The sequence below is a fragment of the Pongo abelii genome, chromosome 2 (assembly GCF_028885655.2).
Source record: "Pongo abelii isolate AG06213 chromosome 2, NHGRI_mPonAbe1-v2.0_pri, whole genome shotgun sequence".
Taxonomy (NCBI): domain Eukaryota; kingdom Metazoa; phylum Chordata; class Mammalia; order Primates; family Hominidae; genus Pongo; species Pongo abelii.
Genome location: NC_085928.1, coordinates 86,757,531 through 86,782,304, shown reverse-complemented (window position 1 = coordinate 86,782,304; position 24,774 = coordinate 86,757,531). Strand labels below are relative to the sequence as shown.

Genomic DNA, 24,774 nt, shown 5'->3' with positions numbered 1-24,774 from the left:
TGAATTTACCATTAGTTAAAAATAAACTATATAGGTCTTCATATTGATTTATCAGAAATGGAAGTTCGTAAGTATATAAAAACTATTTCTCAGCACACGGTGTTAGAATTAGCACAGAACCATTCTGATTTCAAGTTGGTTGTTCTCATCAACAATGAAGGTCAAACCATCAGTCAGTACCTAATTCTCTCAGTCTTCAGGTTGCTTGAAACCGTCAATTCTTTCAGAATTTCTGATTGAGGGGTAGCACAATATTTGAAGCAAAAATACTTAGGCCTATTCTTTCCTTATAAAATACAGTAACAACTTGTCGTTTATAGAAATAACATAAAGTCTGCCTTTCTAAGCATCAACATTAATATAAACATTTTAAGAAATTAAGATAATCATTTCTTCTAAAACTTTCTCTAGAAGAGAAAGCTGTTTTAAGAAATTTGATTGGTACAAAATACAAAATGAGGAGTGTGTTTGGTATATGCTTTCAGGTCTACTGGCATAATACTGTTCATTTTCTAATGCAGAGTTAGTTTAGTGAATAATCCCTAATGACTTTCAGTAGTTATTCTTAGAGGCAACACAAAATTATAACTTTTTAGGATAAGTGTCATTCAAGAGTCCTATTCTTAATCTTCAAAAATGTTGACAGATGTGCTCTGTATCCCACCAAATTTCTATTTGTGAAGCCCAGCTGCTGTCTGAAACAGCTCTTGCTTCATAGGAATAATGTATGATTCTTTAAGAAAATGTCACCAGGAAAATGATAATTATCAAGAGATAATTCAAGAAATTTTATACAACAAAGACCAGTTTGTTGACATCGTCATGCCTTCCAAATGACCGAGGATGACAGAGTATTTTAGGAAGTGTTATAGAGAAATCTAAATGGAATCCACAAACACTCATCCCTGAGCAACTCCATTAGAAACATTTCAAAAGAGCTTCACCTGTGAGTTACACAAAGAATATGTTGACACATCGTCTTTGTGGAGTCCACCAGTATAGAAAGCTTTTTAACTTTCTTTGACCTATCTACCACTGAATCTGTTTTCTTAAAAATATCATGCTACTGGAATTGTGGTCAGGAGGTGAGTGCTAGCGTACAAACTATTTGTAACACACCCATGAACAGAGAAGATTAAAAGTACATTCCCGAATTTTAAATTGATTACAGAGCAGTAACCACTATTGGTACTGAATCCTGGACCGCATGATGAATAGCACTGTCTCACAGGCCCTAGTACTAACCCCAGGAACACATAATACATTGGCACAGACTTAGAAAACAAATATCTGATGTGTATAAATGTGTGTATGTGTTTAAATAGCTTCTCAAATAAATTTAGAATCAAAAGGTTCTATAATCTGGGGACTTCTACTTTTGAGAAGATGGAATAGACATATTTTTCCCTATTATTCCCGCTAAGTACAAATAAAAACCTTGGACATATATATACATAAAACTTAAGGTGACTCTGAAAGTTATAGAGAAGAAGGGAGACTAGCTAGGGAGCTTGAGGTCCAAGGAAGTGCATGGTAGTGAGTTTCCTGTGTTTTCTTTGGCCTCATAAATCTCAGGCAGGGTGCTGGGTGCTAGAGAAGCCAGCAACCCAAAAACATTAACAGGCACAGACAAAGAAATCTCCAGGCTCACATGGTTTCACTAGGGAACTTCACCAAGCATTTAAAAAGAAATCAACACCAACTAACAATGAGCATATTGGACACTGAAATTAATAATCCAATGCCACCTGTAATTGCTTTAAAAGAGAACAATGTATATGTAAGTCTGACAAAACATATACCAAATGTATATGCTGAAAACAATACAATGCTGATGAAATAAATCAAAGGAGACCTAAAAAAAGGAGAGACATATATTCATGGGTTGCAAGGCTTAACATAACAAAAAACCAAAAAACCAATTCCCACCAAATTCATGTACAGGTTTAATAAGATTCCTATCAAAATCTCAGCAAGATTTTTTCATAAAGATAAAATTGTTCTAGATTGTACATAAAAAGGCATAGGAACTAGAACAGGTAAAACTGTTTTGGAAAAGAAGAATAAAGTGACAAGTTATTCTACTCAATTTCAGGATTTATATAAATACAGTAATTAACACTCTGTGGTACTGGTGGAGGGACAGCCACAAAGATCAATGGAACAAAACAGAGAACCCCAAAACAGACCCAAAGAAATATGCCCAGCTGAATTTTGACAAAGATGTAAAAGCAATTCAATGGAGAAAAGATAAGTCTTTTCAAAAAATGGTGCAGGAGCAATTGAATATCATAGCTCTTTTGTCCCTTAAAAAATAACTTTGACGTACGTCTCACAACTTATTCAAAAGTTAACTCAAAATGGATCAGAAACCTAAATATAAAACATAAAACTATAAAACATCTAGAAAAAATATGAGAACATTTTTATTATGTAGGGCAAGGTAAAGAGGACTTAGATCTGATACTAAAAAGGTATAATCCATAAAGGAAATATTGATGTATTGGACTTAATCAAAATTAAACACTTTTGCCCTGCAAATGACCCTGTTGAAAAAATGAATATATATGTTATATAGTGTAACAGATAATACTTACAGAGCACATATCCAACAGTGGACTAGTACCTAGGATAACTCAAAACCCAATAGTAAAAACATAATCTAATTAGAAAATGGCCAAAAGAAATTTGCTTTGTCTCTTCATGCTGCTGTTACAAAATACCTGAGATTTGGTCATTTATAAAGGACAAAAATGTATTGTTTCACAGTTCTGGAGGCTGGGAAGTCCAAGATCAGTGCACTGCCATTTAGTGATATGGTCTTTCTTGCTTCATCCTCACATGGCAGAAAGTGAAATGCAAAACAGGTCTAAGCTAGTTCCCTTTAGCCCTTTTATAAAGCACTACCAGGGATGCCCAATATTTTGGCTTCCCTGGGCCACACTGGAATAAGAAGGTTTGTCTTGGGCTGCACATAAAATACACTAACACTAACGATAGCTGAGCTAAGAAACTAAAATTGCAAAAAAAATCTCATAATGTTTAAGAAAGGTTACAAATTTGTCTTGGGCCACTTTCAAAGCTATCCTCAGATGCCTGTGGCCTGTGGGACGTGGGTTAGACAAGCCTGCACTAATCCATTCATGAGGGCAGAGCCTTCATGACTAATCACTTCCCAAAAGGCTCTACCTCTTAATGCAAACCACAATGGGGATTAAATTTCAACATGCATTTTGGAGGGAACATTCAGACCACAGCATCCATATACAGACAATTCACCAATCACAATCTACAGATGGCAAATAAGCACATGAAAAGATGTTCAACATCTTTAGCCATTAGGGAAATGCAAATTAAAATCACAATGAAATATCACTACACACCCATAAGAATGGCTAAAATAATACCACCGCCACTAAATGCGGGCTAGAATGTGGAGAACTCTGACCACTTACACATTGCTGATGGCAATGTAAAATGGAACAGCTATGCTGGAAAACATTCATCAGTTTCTTAAAAAAACTAATTATACAACTTCCACATAACCCAACAATTATCCCCCAAAATGAAGATTTATATTTATACCAAAAACCTGTTCATGAATGTCTAGAGTGGCTTTATTTGTAATAGCTAAAAACGAACCAACCCAGATGTCTTTCAACAGATGATGGTTAAACAAACTGTGGTAGGTACATCCATATCATACATTGCTACATAGCAAGAAAAAGGACTGTAACGGGATTATTACACATTGTATGCCTATATCAAAACATCTCATGTACCTTATAAATATATACACCTACTATGTACCCACAAAAATTAACAAAAGAAAATGGAACTAAATACTGATAAATATAACAACTCAAGAGTTTTCCACAAAACTCTCCCTGAAAAGTAAAAACAGGATGTTACCACTGCAGTGTCCTGCAGCACGGTGCACTGGTAGAGACCACTGATCTGCAATGCTATGTCAACAGAGTAGACAGCTGCCACCCCAAAATGTGGGACCCTAATTCACTGTTAGGACAGGACCTTCTAACCACGGATGCCTTTCAGGGCTGACACATGTGATCTGTGTAGTTGTAAAGGGATTTAATGCTTAGCTATAGCTGTCTTGAAATTTTAACACGGGTCCCTGCCTTTTTATTTTGCACTGGACTCTGCAACCCAGGTAGCCAGTTCTAGTGTCTGGATACATAAAAGGGATGGTGAAAGGTAGATTGGCAGGAGGGAGAGTTAGGTTCTGGTCTCAGCTCTACCACTCACTATTTCATGACTGAGGCAGGCCACTTTCCTCTGGGCTTTATTTTCTATGTGTGGATGAGGGGTGTGTGTCCACATGCTATACATACTTGGGTACTTCAGCTGACCTTCCTAATGCAATATACCCCCAGCAATAAAAATGGCTCAAAATTATAGTCATCCTAAAATAAGGAATGGGGCATTTAGAAAAACAACCACAATAGGTAATTCTGACAGACACTCCTGGGGTTGAGGGCCACTGTGTGGGAGCAGCAAACGTCCCTCACTGAGTATAAGGCTGTCACAGCAAGCGCTTCTCAACTAAACAGAATGCATCTGTGTTCTCAGAGGGAAAGCCATTGCTCGGTCACTCACCCTCACCCACTTTTGCTAAATGCTAATGATAATAAAGAATATTACTATCATAGAGCCCTTTTTATTTCTCCTCCAAGACATACTACTTACTAAACAGATTAGATGAGCTTTAAAAAATAAAATGGCACACTGCCAAAGAGCAGTACTTCATCAGATTCTGTCAAAAACTAAAGGATGGTTTTCTTTTCTATTTTTTAACACATATATAGAAAATGACCCAAAGTATCCATATTACCTTGTTAACTTTCACACCTTCTTTTGGAGTTTGTTTTGTCGCTAGATTGTACCCAATCATCTGTTTAGCCAGCTGTCCCACAACATTAGGGCTAAGAGAAAGAGAAAACAAGCAGAAAATGAATGTTTGTTGAAAATCATTTAAAGCAGAGTCCTTACACAGAGCCTCATGTCTACACTGCAAAGGGTTCACCTTCACTCTCACAAAATCCATGGATCTTTCTGCTTATGTGCTGCGTGTTTAGCACTGTACTAGAGGCTCACTGAGAGCAAAATAAAAATGAGTTCATGAATGAATAAATGAAACAAAAGATGCTTTGTGACCTCTTCACCCAAAAAAGTTACAGTCATAGTAAAGAGAGAATGCCGAAATGCACACCAGATTCAGATAAGGGTTGACTGACGATCCGACAGTGGAAAACTGGGGAGATATTGAACAATGAGAGGGAAAGGAAGAGGGTAAAGATCAAAGTAAATAGTAAAAAGGTGTGTGACAGGAACAGGGAGGAGAGGAAAGTGTTCAGTGCTAGGAGATGCAGGAGATGAAGTTGAAAAGACAGGCTCAAATAAAGGAAGGCTTGGACTATCAGAAGGGAGGTACCCCAGATGCCACTGGTAATGGGGAGTCCCTGCAGGTTCTTGAATAGAGGAGTGATATTATGGAAGTAGCATTTCAGTTGGAAGTGGTATCATTTCCAACATTTATGATGAATCATTGATTGTCCAGGACAGAAGGACTGTCAAGTTTTCACCAATTAGTAAGAAAAATCATTTTGTGGGAGCAGAAGGAAAACTAGGGCACTGCCAGAGCCCTCTACCTATGATTTCAGTTTCTTCTAGTTGCTTTGGCCCACTCCTACCCCACCACAACCATCCTCAGTGTGCCTTTCAATCTTGAGCAAGATCTTCCATAACTGCTTGGCCAAAAGACAAGGAATAACAACCTCCAGACTTACTCTTTTGTTAAATGAACACCTCCTCTCAAACCACTATTGAAGACACCTTTTCCTCTTCCTCCAGCTAAGATCTGGGCTTTTAAAACAATTTCTTTTGCATCTGAAAAAGAAAAATCCAGAGTTGGTAGCTGATTTTAAATTCTTTTCTTGTTTTTTAAGCAATAAGGAAAGCAATAATGGCACATAACTTCCAAGTAACTGGTAAAAGCTCTCTCAAACTAACTTTGAAAATAAATGCAATGAAGAACTTCAAAAAAACATCTATGTGCCTAAATACAAAGCTTGTTTACTGAGGATATTCAAATGCTTCCTACCAGTTTAATCATCTAATACTTGACCTTCCCAAGGGAAAGCAAGACATGTGTGTTCCCTTGCTCTTTTGAGTGTGTCAGAAGAAGCTAAATAAATCCTGGAAGGAGGTATTAATTTTACTGTGTAATGGCACTCCCATGTGGCAGAGGCACCAGTCGGCCAGTAAGAGGAAATAACCATCAGAGATGTCAAAGGGAAGACTGGATTATGTGGGGGAAGGTTTAAAGACAAGACACAAAGGTCATAGTTAATAACTGCATTATTGGAAACCAACAGTTTTCTGAGCAGTTGTTCTATATATTGATAGAGTTGGGCAAGGGAGGAGGAAATGGATGAAAACTAAAAGTAAGCAATATTTTAAAATTATTGGCAAGGTAACAAAATATCCTGGGGGAAAGTGGTTGTGGAATCTTTATTTCTCATCACACTCCACAAATGAAAGAACTCTCTAATCTTGACTTTTTAGACAAGACTTATTAACACAAATATCTTCCCTTGCAGGGAAGTTGGGTGCATGAAGTAGCCCAGTGACAAATGGGGCCTTTAGCAAACAGGGTAGCTCCCTTCCCCAACCACCAAAACAAAACAAAACAAAAACAAAAACAAAAACAAAAAACTGCCTCCAAATCAAATGTTTAATAAACCAAAGAGCACAAATCTGCAGACCACAGCTGATATCCTGTTTGTGAGACATATTTATTTAAAATGACAGAACCCAACTGATCCCCTATAAGGCCATGAGAGTATTCTGGTTCAGTATACCAGATTTAGAATCTGCAAACCCAGGTTTCAATCTGGCCTTCATCCCTCACCCAGCTGTGTGACATTAGGCAAGTTACTTAATGTCTCTGGAACTCGGTTTATTCAACTGTGAAATGATGAGGAGGGTTGTTTTAAAAATTAAATGAACACACATGAACGCTTTATTCCAGAGCCTGAAAACTCGTGATTAATTAAAAACTATTGCCTCAACCAGTTAGTTCATTTATTACCTTTGTATATTGTAAAGAATGAAAGGGATCATTACAGAGATGGCTAAACCAAAAAACTAACAAGCGCTCCATTAAGTTTGGTTATTTCAGCTATTACTGTCACTGTCATCATCATTGGTACTCACAGGCAAGCAGGTAAAGGTTCAAACGGAAAGAGCTGTAGAAGGTTTTATCATCAAGGCAATGGGGAGCTACAGAAGTATTTTACAGAAGGCATTTGGCCAGCCAATGTCACACCATTGAGGCTCCTTCACTGTCTTCATTGGTTAGTCTTCTTGTCTCCTATATTTGCTTACACTCAGAAAGCTGAAGCCCACCTTTTTCTCAGAAGCAAACACAGTTTTTTCTTAGAATGCTGTCCTGCGTACCCTCTAGCAATAATTTCTGCCCTGGATACGAACCATCACAACATCGGTCAAGCCCTGTCTTATAATAAACTGGTTTCCATCAAGCTGAGTAGAAGATAAATTAATTGTCAGAAACTCACAAGGAAAGCAACCAAGTAAAATGAATACATTGCATATTTACCATACTGCAAGAACAGTAGTAAGAGCAAGGATATTGGAGTTAAACAGACCTGGTTAAAATCTCCAACTCCACCTATCACTTTCTTTGTAGAGAAGAAACAACTGAGATTTAGAAAGGTAAAAGTAGCATGCCCTTCTGTAAATCAGTCATATTAAAGAAGTTTACAGTGTAAGGATGATGTGAAGAATAAATGAAATACAGTAAAGTGCCTGGTACATTTTTTTAAAGTCAAAATATGATAGCTATCATCATTATAGTAATTTTCAGCAATTAAGAAAAAATGGCACACAGGAAGACATTTCCTATTTTTCTTTCGAAGACATCAAGTGGAAAAAATACTTTTTGCTGTCTACTCAAATTTTTAATTGTGATCACTTCAAATTCTTTAAAATAACTGGCATTCCATTGCCATTATCATTTTTCATATCCTTGTCATCCTGAAGAGATGCTTTCCTCTCTGAGCTCTCCAGCAGCAAAACTTGAAAGCCAGAGAGAATACCTAATTGGGCACTGTTAATTGGCACTACATAGGCTTGATTAGATCAGCTTTAGTCACTAACCATCAAGACACAGAAAGAGTTGTATCCTCAATGAAATGTTGTCAATTAAACGTGTTGCTATTTGACTTCCAGTCAAAAGGATTCCATGCAAAACAGTTGGTAAAACAAGCAACCAGTTCAGACTCTGAAACCATAGATCAGGACAAATAGAGAAAGACAACAACCTACGCACATCTGCAACATACACCCCAGGCCAAAAATGAGTTCACTAAAATCATCTCTTTTGATTACATCTCAAGTGCTAAATCAATATAGTAAGTCAGCAAGTCAGCAGCCCAAAGTAAAGCAAGTTTTTCTCATCTTGAGAAAAACTCTCATGAAGTACTTTAATTCAAGGCTTATTTACTCAAGGTGCTGAAAATTAAGATGTCTAAATCCCACTCAACAGTAACTCGTCTCTTCATTCAGTATTTACCAAATTGATTCACATGTACTAAATGTCACTGTTTCTATTTATTTAAAGATCTGATCTCTCCCAAAACTCAAATTTCTGTTTTTATTTAACATTGCCTCTTGCCCCAATCCTGAACAGTATTAGAAAAGAAAAAAAATCCCATATATGAAATGCAATTTTTGTCTGAATAAGATGACTTAACCATCCTTTAGAAAAACAAGCTAAAAGGACAGAGGAAAAAAATAACCCTAATAGGTGTTGGGGTTTTTTTTGTTGTTTTTTGTTTTAGACAGAGTGTCACTTTGTCACCCAGGCTGGAGTGCAGTGGTGTGATCTTGGCTCACTGCAACCTCTGCCTCCCGGGTTCAAGCGATTCTCCTGCCTCAGCCTTCCGAGTAGCTGGGGTTACAGGCACATGCCACCATGCCCAGCTAATTTTTTGTATTTTTAGCAGAGATGAGGTTTCCCATGTTGCTCCGGCTGCTCTCAAACTCCTGAGCTCAGGCAATCTGCCCACCTCAGCCTCCCAAAGTGCTAGGATTACAGGCATAAAATAGATTTTATATAGAAGTAGACTACAACCTAGACATTGATAATTATATTATTGGACTCTGAGTTAATATAACTTGGGTCTGGATAACTCCAAAGTCTTTGCTCTTAATTGCTATTTTTATATGCAGTAGCCTAAGTATGCAACGTCTTCACTAAATTTTGTTCCTTTCTTAGTGAGTTTCTGAAAATAACCAGTACTCATGGCTAGGTTTTCACTCAGTTTAATGGGAACCAGTTTATTAGAATTGACATATATTTTAGTAGAAAACACTGTAAGATATATCTGACAAACTTATAAATATGTAAGACTCTCAAACACAATATCACTTAAGAGAACAATATTTAGAGCGATTTAAAAAGTCTAAGCAAAACCTCACTCTGTGGTCTTTATTACTCTATTAGCTGAATTATAACAATGCTTTTACAAATGTTTTCTTTTCATTCTTTACCACAAGTGTTATTCTAATTATAATACAGTTTTATACCAATTTTTATAGATCCCCAATAGTCACATGCTAGATAATAAACATTCTTGGAAGCAGTAAATCTAAAGGGAAAAAATCGATTCATTAAGAAAAGCATTATCTAAATAGAATACACATTTTTAATTAAGCAAGCTTTGTAAAATGTGGTTCACTTAATTTTCTTAGAGATGGCTTTCTGAAAACATATTTACACAAAGTAATGCTCACAAGACATATTTCAGAGCCATAATAGGAATCATAGTAAATGTCTGAAATGTTAATCAAATATACTGACAAAAGTAAGTTATTTTCAACTATTTTTTAAAAACAGTTCAGTGATGAGTCAACTATTTGTGTTACTGAGCTGGTTTTTATTCAGCATTGCTCTTTCCTAAAATGTAATACTTTCCTAAATGCTAAATGTATCACTGATACTGAAATGAGATGACTACTACAATGATCATCTATTTGGAGTCAATAATATTGGACTTGCGGAAACTAATTTCTATGGTTCACTGACTGGAGCAAAATTGGAATATCCAGTTCTCAGCACAACTGCATTGTGTATGTAGCATGGCAATCACCTTTCATGAGAGTTGATAGAATTCCTAATTGAGAAAGTTATATTGTATTTCAGAATTTCAGATTTACCTATTACCAGAAGGCAAGGAGAAGGGAAAGTGGAAGGCAAGAGAAGAGTCAAAAGATACTGTGTAAAGATGAACTTTAATAAAGAATATACAATTATATAGAGATAAGTTAGAAGCCTTGGTGACAATTTCCCAAAGGAAATGAGCTCACTTCTATGTTTGCATTACGACTTCAGAACCCAAACATAAAAATAGAGAGTTACCAATCTTCAATCATTACTATGATATCACCTATAGACTGACACATATTTCCTCAAGTTGTAACTGGGTCAATGGGAATAAGATGATACTGTAAATAATTCTCCATATGTCCAAAGGCATCTTTGAGACTGAAATAATTATTTCAGCTTTCAACATGTCTGACACGGACTTTTCAAATTTGGGACAGAGAATTTCAAACATATAGCATATTAGAATAATCCATTTCACCGCTGGTCACATCATTTGACTGAATGAGACTGGAGATAATGGCTCTCCAGTAGACTGCTGCCCATCAGAGATGTGAATCGTATATGTCTAAAACAGCCACTTTCAAATATAAGTACAAGACAGAAATAGAACCATCTCCAGGACAAGGATTTTGTGATACAAATAGGAAGTTATCCAGGGAGATATTATTTCAAATCAAGAAATCCTTAACTGATAAGGCTTTCATATAAGTTTTAACTCTAAAATTTCCTTTTGAATATGATTCCATATTATGAAAAAAAGTCCTTTCTTTGGATACTGTGGGGGCATGATAATGCCATTTTGAAGAGTTTGATTATTTAAAAATGATAATATCTTAATACAAAATGTATTTATGCTTTCGATGGAATAATTTTAATTTTAGTCCCTATAAAAATTCCTAAATTAAAGTTTATTAAATCACAGTTTTTTCGTATTTGCCATATTCTTAAAAATATTGTATATTTATTACTATATTATAGGCCACATTAAAATCTGTAATATAAATTAGGCTACTCTTCTGATCTTGTCACTAATCTTACTTATTGCTTTCATAACCGTTAATACACATTTTGTTGGTGATAAAATTTTTAAAGGTAAATAAAAATCACCTCTAGAAAAACCCAATTCAGTTGTAATATCTTACTATTCTCAGTAAAAGATACAATCTTGCTCTTTTCATGTAGTTTAATACTAGTAAGTCAATCTTACATTGTATTAATTATATTAAAAGATATATTTCTACACAAAAGCCTTAGGACAGAACTCCCTAACACTGATGGCAAAAAAGAAAAAATGCCTGTGTGTCCTCATTCAACACCTGTAACTAATTAAAGAATTTCTAACATTGTAAGAATGAAACCATAGGACATTAAACAAATCTTATGCAAATGAAGCCACTTGAAGAAATGACAGTTTTTCAGAAAAATACAAGTTTCTTCAAAAGAATAAACTTCCAGAAGAAATCTCTACTGATTTATTACAGGACAAAGCAATCCTATTATGATATACATTGACAGTAAAAATACCTGTGTAACACTTGTAATTTCAAGAGATGCTGGAAACAGTCATGGAAGATGAAAAGCATTTATGAAAGCCAAAAGTATTTCTACTGTATTATGTGTATGTATTTAAAGGAAGTTAAGGAAAACTAGCTATAAAAAAATCATGTTTCCCCCTGATTTTCAAACCAAAGATGTGAGTCTGCCAGGGTTCAATTAAGGAGGCAGAACTACTATGACTTATAGACAAGGGATTTATTATAGGAATCAAAGATTGCACAATTACAAGAGGAGCTGAGAAACGGCAGGTCTAAAAGTGAGGTTGGAGGGTCCTAGGAGTCCCCAGCCAGCCAAGCAGAGGAATCAGCACCTCCAGATGGAGAAGTGGATGGCAAAGGAGGAGCTGGGGAAAAGGACTTGGGACTTGCTGCCAAGTGCTACAGTTTGGATGCTTGTCCCCACAAAATCTCTCGTTGAAATCTGACCTCCAGTGTTGCAGGACAGGCCTAATGGGAGGTGCTCGGGTCATGGGAGAGGATCCCTTATCAATACATTACCTGGAACTTAAAATAAAACAAAATTAAATTTAAAAATAAATAAATAAATAAATAACCCATCCTCAGGTACTCTTTTACAGCAACACTAAATAGACTAAGACACCAAGCATCTCATGATGGGCCTGGGTCCATATCGCTCAGCAGGATCAGCACTTGGGACAAACAGCTGGACACAATGCAGAGAAGAGCAAGGAAAGGCTGGAGCCTCTTGCTAACATCTCCACATCTGCCTGTCACTACCTAATCACAATGAACTGCAGGGAGTAATCACAAATTCTGTGCAAACTCCTCTTTTAGTCAACTCGAACCCAAAACTATACAGGGAAGGGGATTCTGGAAAACGTAGTTCCAGCTAAACAAGGTGACACAGTACAAGTCATCACACCTGATAGCTAAAACATCTGACAGCAGAGCCCACAAGTGTTGCAGGTTCAAAATGAACAGCTCTGAAACGCTTCTGAGTTGCTTGAGAATCCACCTCTCCTTTAGTTGCATATTATTGAAGGCTACCTGACATTAAGGGGATTCTCTCGTCAACCATAACCAGTGATGAGGAAGGGAAGAACAAAAGGTGGCAACAGCCAGAACAGCTCTTGGTATGCACACACTCATATCCTGCTGGTGGAACATAAACTCATGAAGGTTTCATTTTCAGAGCCAATTGGAATGACCGTGAAATTTAAAATGTATGCAATATATACACTGTCTGGCTGCACCTATATTTAAAGATGTTCGTTTCACTTTTATAGCAATATTACTAATTTCAGAGATCATCCACCTTCTTGATTAGAAATCCTGTATTTTCCTTATTTTCTGTTATTTAAATCTGTTCCTCTCTCAGACCCTCCTCCACTGGTTATAGGCACCCTCATAGGCAATCACAACTACTGTCCAGAATCTTTGCCCTGCTGTCTGTTCACTGCCATTATTCACTGCCTATGGTCTCTGGACCATACTCCTGCCAGTTTTCTCTAGGTATTCCTGTCCACAACTGAGGAAAATCCTCCACCTTCACACAAGTAGGTCCTTTCAGAGGGTATACTAAAGCTGTGTGGCTGAGCCCTTAGCAACAGTTTTTTCCTTTACAGCATGGACTAAATGAACACCCTCCAGGGAAGACTCTGGCTCAATCAGGCACCACTTCACACTAAACCTGAGACCTCTGTGCCTGCAAATCACCAAGCCCTGCTGCCCAGTTGTCTTCTTCTCATTCAGACACATCATCCATCAGGAACCCTTCACCTCTCCAACCTGTTTTGCTCTTTAGAGGAACTCATTCTCCAGACAGCCAATGCAGGCTGAAATCAAACTCCCTCTCACAGACTCCTGAACCCCGTCCGTGCAAATCAAGGAGTCAGGCTGGGCAACTTATTTCATACAGCTTAAAAATGCACAACAGTTAAAAAGTACCTGGAATCTTTGAAGGCAATTAGGAGGGCGATCTGCTTAGGGCTCACAAAAAATCCTTTGATAGCGCAATCCTACTTCCATGAAAATTGACAAGAGAACTAAAGATTTTCATTGCAATGTAGTTATAATAGTGAAAAAACTAGAAATAATCCAAATGTCCACCAACATTTGGACACTATTGGGAAAGTCAATTTTATGTATCCAAATAATGAAACAATAAAACACCATACGTACAATCATTAACAATAATTAAGTATACTTTTTAAAATTATACTTTATGTTCTGGGATATATATGCAGAACCTGCTGGTTTGTTACATAGGTATACATGAGCAATGGTGGTTTGCTGCACCCATCAACCCGTCATCTACCTTAGATATTTCTCCTAATTTTCTGTTATTTCTGTTATTTAAATCTGTTCCCCTCTCAGACCCTCCCCTACCCCCAACCCACCGACAGGCCCCAGTGTGTGATGTTCCCCTCCCTGTGTCCATGTGTTCTCATTGCTAAACTCCCACTTATGAGTGAGTACATGCACTGTGTGGTTTTCTGTTCCTGTGTTACTTTGCTGAGAATGATTGTTTCCAGCTTCATCCACGTCCCTGAAAAGGACATGAACTCATCCTTTTTTATGGCTGCATAGTATTCCATGATGTATATGTGCCACATTTTCTTTATTCAGTCTATCACTGATGGACATTTGGGTTGGTTCCAAGTCTTTGCTATTGTGAACAGTGCCGAAATAAACATACATGTGCATGTGTCTATACAGTAGAATGATTTATAATCCTTTGGGTATACGCCCAGTAATGGGATTGCTTGGTCAAATAGCAATTTCTAGTTCTAGATCCTTGAGGAATCGCCACACTGTCTTCTACAATGGTTGAACTAATATACACTCCCACCAACAGTGTAAAAGTGTTCCTATTTCTCCACATCCTCTCCAGCATCTATTATTTCCCTACTTTTTAATGATTGCCATTCTAACTGGCGTGAGATGATATCTCATTGTGGTTTTGATTTGCGTTTCTCTAAAGACCAATGATAATAAGCTTTTTTTCAGGTTTGTTGGCCACATAAACATCTTCTTTTGAGAAGTGTCTGTTCATATCCTTCACCCACTTTTTGATGGGTTTGTTTTCTTCTTTCTTGTAAATTTGTTTAAGTTCCTTGTAGATTCTGGATATTAGCCCTTTGTCAGATGGACAGACTGTAAAAATTTTCTCCCATTCTGTAGGTTACCTGTTCACTCGGATGGTATTTTCTTTTGCTGTGCAGAAGCTCTTTAGTTTAATTAGAGCCCATTTTTCAATTTTGGCTTTTGTTGCTATTGCTTTGGCGTTTTAGTCATGAAGTCTCTGCCCATGCCTATGTCCTGAATGGTATTACCTAGGTTTTCTTGTAGAGTTTTGATGGTTTTAGGTCTTATGTTTAAGTCTTTACTCCATCTTGAGTTAATTTTTGTGTAAGGCATAAGGAAGGGGTCTAGTTTCAGTTTTCTGCATATGGCTAGCCAGTTTTCCAAACACTATTTAGGAATAGGGAATCCTTTCCCCATTGCTTGTATTTGTCAGGTTTGTCAAAAATCAGATGGTTGTAGATGTGTGGTGTTATTTCTGAGGCCTCTGTTGGTCTATATCTCTGTTTTAGTACCAGTACCATGCTGTTTTAGTTCCTGTAGCCTTGTAGTGCAGTTTGAAGTCAGGTAGAGTGATGCCTCCAGCTTTATTCTTTTTGCTTAGGATTGTCTTTGTTTTAGGGGCCCTTTCTTGGTTCCATATGAAAGTTAAAGTAGTTTTTACTAATTCTCTGAAGAAAGTCAATGGTAGCTTCACGGGGATAGCATTCAATCTATAAATTACTTTGGGCAGTATGGCCATTTTCACAATATTGATTCTTCCTATCCATGAGCATGGAATGTTTTTCCATTTGTTTGTGTCCTCTCTTATTTCCTTGAGCAGTGGTTTGTAGTCCTCCTTGAAGAGGTCCTTCACAAACCTTGTAGTTGTATGTCTAGGTATTTTATTCCGTTTGTAGCAATTGTGAATGGGAGTTCACTCATGATTTGGCTTTGTTTGTCTATTAATGGTGTATAGGAATGCTTGTGATTTTTGCACACTGACTTTGTATCCTGAGACTTCGCTGAATTTCCTTATCAGCTTAAGGGAATTTTGGGCGGAGATGATGGGGTTTTCTAAATATACAATCATGTCATCTGCAAACAGAGACAATCTGATTTCCTCTCTTCCTATTTGAATACCCTTTATTTCCTTCTCTTGCCTGATTGTCCTGGCCACATCTTCTAATACTATGTTGAATAGGAGTGGTGAGAGAGGGCATCCTTGTCTTGTGCAAATTTTCAAAGGAAATGCTTCCTGCTTTTGCCCATTCAATATGATATTGGCTGTGGGTTTTTCATAAACAGATCTTATTATTTTGAGATATGGTCCATCAATACCTAGTTTGTTGAGAGTTTTTAGCATGAAGCGGTGCTGATTTTTATCAAAGGCCTTTTCTGCATCTATTGAGGTAATCATGTGGTTTTTGTCTTTGGTTCTGTTTATGTGATGGATTATGTTAATTGATTTGTGTATGTTGAACCAGCTTGGCATCCCAGGGATGAAGCCTACTTCATTGTGGTGGATAAGCTTTTTGTTGTGCTGCTGAATTCGGTTTGCCAGTATTTTACTGAGGATTTTAGCATCGATGTTCACCAGGGATGTTGGCCTGAAATTTTCTTTTTTTGTTGTGTCTCTGCCAGGTTTTGGTATCAGGATGATGCTGGCCTCATAAAATGAGTTAGAGACGAGTCCCTCCTTTTCTATTGTTTGGAATAGTTTCAGAAGGAATGGTACCAGCTCCTCTTTGTACCTCTGGCAGAAGTCAGCTGTGAATCCATCTTGTCCTAGGCTTTTTTTGGTTGGTAGGCTATTAATTACTGCCTCAATTTCAGAACTTGTTATTGGTCTATTCAGGGATTCAAGTTCTTCCTGGTTTAGTCATGGGAAGGTGTATGTGTCCAGGAATTCATCCATTTCTTACAGACTTTCTAGTTTATTTGCGCAGAGGTGTTTATAGTATTCTCTGACTTTAGTTTGTATTTCTGTGGGATCAGTGGTGATATCCCTTTTATCATTTTTTATTGTGTCTATTTGATTCTTCTCTCTTTTTTTATTAGTCTGGCTAGCGGACTATCTATTTTGTTAGCCTTTTCAAAAAAAAAAACAGCTCCCGGATTCATTGATTTTTTTAAGGGCTTTTCGTGTCTCCATCTCCTTCAGTTCTGCTCTGATCTTAGTTATTTCTTGTCTTCTGCTCGCTTTTGAATTTGTTTGCTCTTGCTTCTCTAGTTCTTTCAATTGTGATGTTAGGGTGTTGATTTTAGCTATTTCTTGCTTTCTCCTGTGGGCATTTAGTGCTATAAATTTCTCTCTAAACGCTCACTGCCTTTGCTGTGTCCCAGAAATTCTGGTACGTTGTGTCTTTGTTCTCATTGGTTTCAAAGAACTTGTTTATCCACTGGCTTGAAATTCTCACCGCCAGCACATCAGTCTGAAGTCCACCTGGGATGCTTGGTGGGAGGAGGGGCATCTGCCATTACTGAGGCTTGAGTAGGTGGTTTTCCCCTAGTAGTATAAACAAAGCTGCCTGGAAGTTCTGACTGGGCAGAGCCCACCGCAGCGCGGCAAAGTCACTGTAGCCAGACTGCCTGTCTAGATTCCTCCTCTCTGGGCAGGGCATCTCTGAAAGCAAGGCAGCAGCCGCAGTCAGGGACTTATAGATCAAACTCCCATCTCCCTGGGATAGAGCACCTGCCAGAAGGGGCGGCTGTGGGCACAGCTTCAGCAAACTTAAAAGTTCCTGCCTCCCGGCTCTGAAGAGAGCAGTGGATCTCCCAGCACAGTGCTGGAGCTCTGCTAAGGGACAGACTGCCTCCTCTAGTGGGTCCCTGATCCCCGTGCCCCCTTACTGGGAGACACCTCCAGCAGGGATCGACAGACATCTCATACAGGAGAGCTCCGGTTGGCATCTGGTGGGTGCCCCTCTGGGACAAAGCTTCCAGAGGAAGGAACACAGAGCAGTCTTTGCTGTTCTGCATCCTCCACTAGTAATACTCAGGCAAACAGGTTCTGGAGTGGACCGCCAGCAAATTCCAGCAGAACTGTAGACCACAGCAGAGGGGACTGACTGTTAGAAGAAAAACTAACAAACAGAAAGGAATAGTATAAACATCAACAAAAGGGACATCCACTCAGAAATCCCATCCAAAGGTCACCAACATCAAAGACCAAAGTTAGATAAATCCACGAAGATAAGGAAGAACCAGTACAAAAAGGCTGAAAATTCCAAAAACCAGAACACCTCTTTTCCTCCAAAGGATCACAACTCCTTGCCACCAAGGGAACAAAACTGGATGAAGAATGAGTTTGACGAATTGACAGAAGTAGGTTTCAGAAGGTGGGTATTAACAAACTCCTCTGAACTAAAGAAGCATATTATAACCCAGTGCAAAGAAGCTAAGAACCTTGAGAAAAGGTTAGATGAATTGTTAACTAGAAAAACCAGTTTAGAGAAGAACATAAATGACCTAATGGAGGTGAAGGATACACAAGTATCAATAGCTAGATCGATCAAGTGGAAGAAAGGATATCAGAGATTGAAGATCAACTCAATGAAGATTACAGAAAAAAGAGTGAAAAGGAACAAACAAAGCCTCCAAAAAATATGGGACTACGTAAAAAGATCAAACCTACATTTGATTGGTGTACCTGAAACTGACAGGGAGAATGGAACCAAGTTGGAAAACACTCTTCAGGATATTATCCAGGAATACTTCCCCAACCTAGCAAGGCAGGCCAAAATTCAAATTCAAGAAATACAGAGAGCACCACAAAGATACTCCTTGAGAAGAGCAACCCCAAGACACATAATTGTCAGACTCACCAAGGTTCAAATGAAGGAAAAAATGTTAAGGGCAGCCAGAGAGAAAGGTTGGGTTACCCACAAAGAGAAGCCCATCAGACTATCAGTGGATCTCTCTGCAGAAACCCTGTAAGCTAGAACAGAGGGAGGCCAATATTCAACATTCTTTTTTTTTTTTTTTTGAGACAGAGTTTTGCTCTTGTTGCCCAGGCTGGAGTGCAATGGCACAATCTCGGCTCGCCGCAACCTCTGCCTCCCGGGTTCAAGCGATTCTCCTGCCTCAGCCTCCCAAGTAGCTGAGCTGGGATTACAGGAATGCACCACCACGCCTGGCTAATTTTGTATTTTTTAGTAGAGATGGGGTTCTCCATGTAGGTCAGGCTGGTCTCAAACTCCCAACCTCAGGTGATCCACCCACCTCAGCCTCCCAAAAGTGCTGGGATTACAGGCGTGAACCACCATGCCCGGCCCTCAACATTCTTAAAGAAAAGAATTTTCAAACCAGAATTTCATATCTAGCCAAACTAAGTTTCATAAATGAAGAAATAAAATCCTTTACAGAGAAGCAAATGCTGAGAGATTTTGTTACCACCAGGCCTGCCTTACAAGAGCTCCTGAAGGAAGCACTAAATATGGAAAGCAAAAACCGGGATCAGCCACTGCAAAAACATACCAAATTGTAAAGACCATCAACACTATGAAGAAACTGCATCAACTAACGGACAAAATAACCAGCTAGCATCATAACAACAGGATCAAACTCACACATAACAATATTAACCTTAAATGTAAATGAGGTAAATGCCCCAATTAAAAGACACAGGCTGGCACACTGGATAAAGAGTCAAGACCCATCAGTGTGCTGTATTCAGGAGACCCATCTCACGTACAAATAGGCTTAAAATAAAGGGATGGAGGAATATTTACCAAGCAAATGGAAAGCAAACAAAAGCAGGGGTTGCAATCCTAGTCTCGGGTTAAACAGATTTTAAACTAACAAAGATCAAAAGAGACAAAGAAGGGCATTACATAATGATAAAGGGATCAATGCAGCAAGAAGAGCTAACCATCCTAAATATATATGCACCCAATACAAGAGCACTCAGATTCATAAAGCAAGTTCTTAGAGACCTACAAAGAGACTTGGACTCCCACACAATAATAGTGGGAGACTTTAACATCCCACTGTCAATATTAGACAAGCCAATGAGACAGAAAACTAACAAGGATATTCAGGACTTGAACTCAGCTTTGGACCAAGCAGACCTAATAGACATCTGCAGAACTCTCCACCCCAAATCAACAGAATATACATTCTTCTCACCACCACATTGTACTTGTTCCAAAACTGACCACATAATTGGAAGTAAAACATTCCTCAGCAAATGCAAAAGAATGGAAACCATAACAGTCTCTCAGACCACAGTGCAATCAAATTAGAACTCAGGAGTAAGAAACTCACTCAAAATCGCACAACTACATGGAAATTCAACAACCTGCTCCGGAATGACTACTGGATAAATTAAGTATATTTTTTAGTATAAATGTCAGAAAATGCCCATGCACAAACTAAGCTTTAAGCTGACCTTAATGACTAGTATTTTTTAAAAAATACACTTGTATATAGTTACATAGTTGTAATAAAATCTAAATAACCAAGGTTGGATGTGGTGGCTCATGCCCGTAAGCCACTTTGTGAGGCCGAGGCAGGTGGGTTGATTTGGGAGGCTGAGACAGGTGGGTTGCTTGAGCCCAGGAGTTCAAGACAAGCCTGGGAAACATGATGAAACCCTGTCTCTATAAAAAAATACAAAAATTAGCCTGGCATAGTGGCACACCTGTAGTCCAAGCTACTCGGGAGGCTGAGGTGGGAGGATCCCTTGAGCCCAGGAGGCTGGGGCTGCAGTGAGCCGTGATTATGTCACTGCACTCTAGTGTGGGCAACAGAGTGAGACCCTGTCTCAAAAACAAATAAATAAATGAGAAACAACCAAACTATTAACTGAGGTTACCTTAAGTGGCTAGGGAGTAGTATTATGGATACAACATTATATCTTTTCTATGTTGACTTAATTATTTTGCAATTATGTGTTAGAAAAATAAAAACAGTTTAAAAACTGTGGATTAAATGTGGGCAGTTATTCATAGTAGTTTGTCTTGAATATTTAAATACTCATTTCTGTATCAGCCTTTACCATTTTACCACATGGGGTCGGGGTGTTTATATTTGAGGAAGCCTCTAGAAGATATCTTCAGGACACATGGCTGAATACCTTATAACATGACCTCCTAAAGAGTCACACAAGAAAATTGGGAGTGGCAGGAAAATGTTTTGCCCTTTTAAAATATTAGTGAGCACTTAACTTGTTCTACGGGAATTCAAAAAATTTTTTAAATGTCACAGTCATTGCCTTTCGTAAACTTAAAATTGACTGGAAGAAATAGACACAAACAAATTACTGAAAATTTTTAATTAATAATAAGCATTAAGAAGCAAATTAGGAAGGGGAAATGGTGTCAAGTAAAGCTGAGGAGGACAAAACAGGTAAGAACTATTGATATGGTTTGGCTCTGTGTCCCCACCCAAATGTCATCTCAAATTGTAATCCCCTGTTGTGGAGGGAGGGACCTAGTGGGAGGTGACTGGATCATGGGGATGATTTCCTCCATGCTGTTCTCACGATAGTGAGTAAGTTCTCACAGATATGATGGTTTAAAAGTGGCACTCCCCGCTTCACTCTCTTTCTCTCTCTCCTCCCAGCTTGTGAAGAAGGTGCTTGCTTCCCCTTTGCCTTCCACCATGACTGTAAGTTTCCTGAGGCCTCCCCAGCCACGCAGAACTGTGAGTCAATTAAACCTCTTTCCTTTATAAATTACTAGTCTCAGGGAAGCAGTGTGAGAATGGACTAATACAGCTCTAAAGAGAAGAGTACTTGGCCAATGTCATGAAGAAGAGCTATGAGACTTCTACGAAGATGGGACTGGAGAGCAAGGACATGGAGAGAAAAACAACTAAAAAAGGCTACTTTGCTTTTCCATTTATTTCTGTTTGGCTTTCATGGTTTGCTGTTTAAATTATAAATCACTATAGCACCACTTCAAATAAAGCAGCAAATCATGCCAGGATCCCGCACTATAAATCATTCAAATTTGCTATTTCAGATATTCAGAAAACTTCTACAGATTAAAGTTTATTTCCCATTTCCCTATGTTCGAGAACAGCATATAAATAGAAAATACATTGATCATCTTTGTTAAATTTAGATATTTTACCCCAAATACTTTTAAGAGCTCTAATAATTTTATCATGCCAGTCTTAAAACAGTTCCCAACCAGGTAAGCTAACTCTCAGATAAAACAGCCCCCAGCCAGGTAAGCTAACTCTCCTATAAAAGTTCCTCTTAAAACAGCCCCCTACCAGGTAAGCTAACTCTCCTATAAAAGTTCCTCAAGGGGTCAGTGAGATTCATACTAAGCATTATTTAGTAGCAACAATAATAAAGTATACACTCTCCTCCTCCCATCCTGCAAAGAAACACATATTCCATACTTTAAATCTGCTATAATTCCAAATGCTAGAGATACAGAATTCCAGACAACAGCTTGATGTTGTTGCCATAAAAAGGAATCCAGGAGGCATTTGTCTTCAATTTTAAAGTTTGTAAAGTGGTCAATGACACGCTGGAGTTAAGCAGAAGCTAGGAATGACCTACCCCAAGAGAGATGAAAGATCTCAGAACCACTTTCCCATGATACACACATCTACTGAGGTCCAGCATAACTGTTATGCTGCTTTCGAACTGCACTGAGTTTTAAATTGCAATGTCTTGCTCTTTTATTGCCTGTCTTGATGCATTCATTGTTTTTGAAATCTAAGTCTATTGCTTGAATGTTAAACACAGAGGGGACTTTAGATTACATCCTGGAGGATGAAACTGAGCAGTATCAATGAACTTGGAAGAGTTTATATTCGGCTTTCAAGGGTTGTGAAGGCCTGAGAAATAGCTATTTCCTTTTCTCTTTATGCCACTTTCTTTAGTTTCCTCCTTCCTTCTCTCCTTCCCTGCCTCATGCTTTCTTCCTTTCTCCCTCCCTCCCTCCTTTCCTCTCTCCTTTTCATTCTTCCTTTTCTCACCCGCTTCCCTGCAATACTTCCAAGTTATTTAATTTGCACGTTTGACTATATCTCAGATAACTAATTTCAGTTCCAGCAGCCAGAGAGATCCGCATTTACTTCAAATTCTACACTCCATTACACTCTCCCTCAGAACCACTCCCAAATAAGAATTTACCCACTTAAATCCCTGTGAATTGGAACACTCATTATCAATGTGCTACACCTAACCACAGAAGCCATAAAACCTGAACCTACTTTCTTGGACTGTTTTCAAAACGACATTTCTGATTATATGTGAGCATTCAAATCTCTTCTGGGACTTTCTGCATCTTATTTTTCAATGCCTGGCTTGAGCTAGAATTCATACTGGGGGAAGTCAGGCCAAGTGTTATAAATGGGAAATGAGGGAATTAACAAGCTGGTATAAATTTTACTTCTTGGAGTAAAAGAATACAAAATTTTTTGACTTGAGTTTGGAATTATACCACCCAAGACAGCGCAGGAAAATACTTAAGAGCTAGCATCCATATCTGGTAAAACTGAAATAAAATTTGGCAGCTTTTAAGTAGTTCTCCAATGGTATTAGTGTGGCAGAGAAATCAAGTCCTGTTTCATATGAACCAAACAGTCCTAGAGGAGGATACCCTTTGAAATTCCAATCATTACAAGAAATTTGCACTAATGATTCATATTTCAGGCCGGGCAGGGTGGCTCCCACCTGTAATCCCAGCACTTTGGGAGGCCAAGGCAGGTGGATCACTTGAGGCCAGGAGTTCGAAACCAGCCTGGCCAACATGGTAAAACCCCGTCTCTACTAAAAATACAAAAATTAGCCGGGCGTGGTAGCACATGCCTATAATCCCAGCTACTCGGGAGACTGAGGCAGAAGAATCGCTGGAACCGGGCAGGCAGAGGTTGCAGCGAGCCGAGATTGTGCCACTGTGCTCTAGCCTGAGCCACAGAGTAAGACTCTGTCTCAAAACAAACAAACAAACAAAATTAGCTGAGCATGGTGGCAGGCGCCTGTAATCCCAGCTACTTGGGAGGCTGAGGCAGGAGAATTGCTGAAACTGGGGAGGCGGAGGTTGCAGCGAGCCGAGATTGTACCACTGCACTCCAGCCTGGGTTACAGAGTGAGACTCCGTCCCAAAAATCAAACAAAAAAGATTCATATTTCATAATCACAGCTGGAAAGCTAGCATATAAATCTATTCCTCCTATCTACAGACAGCTTGTTAATATGGCTAATATTTTTTCTATACCCCCACATTCTCTGCTATGGTCTGAATGTTTGGGTCTCTTGTACCCCAAAATTCATAAGTTGATATCCTAACCCCCAGGTGATAGTATTGGGAGGTGGGGGCAGAGCCCTCCTGCATGGGATTATTCCCTTTCTAAATGGGACCCCAGAGAGTTCCCTCATTCCTTCTACCATGTGAGGACACAGCTAGAAGGCAACATGTGTTAATGAGAAAGCAGGCTTGCCTCAGACACTGCATCAGCCTTAGTCTTAGACTTCCCAGCTCCTAAAGCCATGAGAAACAAATTTCTGTTGTTTATAGGCCACCCAGTCTCTGGTATTTCCTTACCACAGCCAGAATGAACTAAGATACTCCCTGAATACATAGTGTTTTACTCCGTTTTCTACTTTAGTTTTCAGCAGCATGGACATCCAGAAGTAAACAATACATCTATAGAATTACGTGAAATACTCTCCTTCGTCCTCAAGCACTGGTGCCCTTAAACCCAGCTGCAGCCTCTTCCAGGTTCCTGACCCTTTCTCATTGCCTCCCAGCAGGAGGTAGAACAGTCTGTCATAATGCATAAACATGATTTGACTGCGGGGAGGGTGCAGATCTTGCTACCCTAGAAGAATTTCCCAGGATACCTGTCCAAAAATCTAAAAACAGAATAACTCCAGAAAAGAAGATGTCCTAGCCTTATGCAAAGGGAACAATTTTCACAAATCAACTAAATTAACATTGACTTGGGAATGCTACCAAGTCTAACAAAGCAGATGCCACCTCTCCTCTGAAGGCCCTTGGAGTTCAAAGGAGATGC

The 24,774-nt window shown here is 38.6% G+C and overlaps 1 protein-coding gene across 2 annotated transcripts in view; it reads right to left on the bottom strand.

Annotated features, from left to right (window-relative positions):
* SUCLG2 (succinate-CoA ligase GDP-forming subunit beta) overlaps nucleotides 1-24,774 on the bottom strand; it is a 293,134-nt gene that overhangs the window by 151,007 nt on the left and 117,353 nt on the right. For both annotated transcript variants that reach the window (XM_024244937.3, XM_063722010.1), the window contains exons 3-4: nucleotides 5,808-5,907; nucleotides 4,853-4,943 (exon numbers count right to left, since the gene is read on the bottom strand). In XM_024244937.3, the coding sequence (XP_024100705.3) occupies nucleotides 4,853-4,943; nucleotides 5,808-5,907 (191 nt within the window). The remainder of the gene's footprint in view (nucleotides 1-4,852; nucleotides 4,944-5,807; nucleotides 5,908-24,774) is intronic.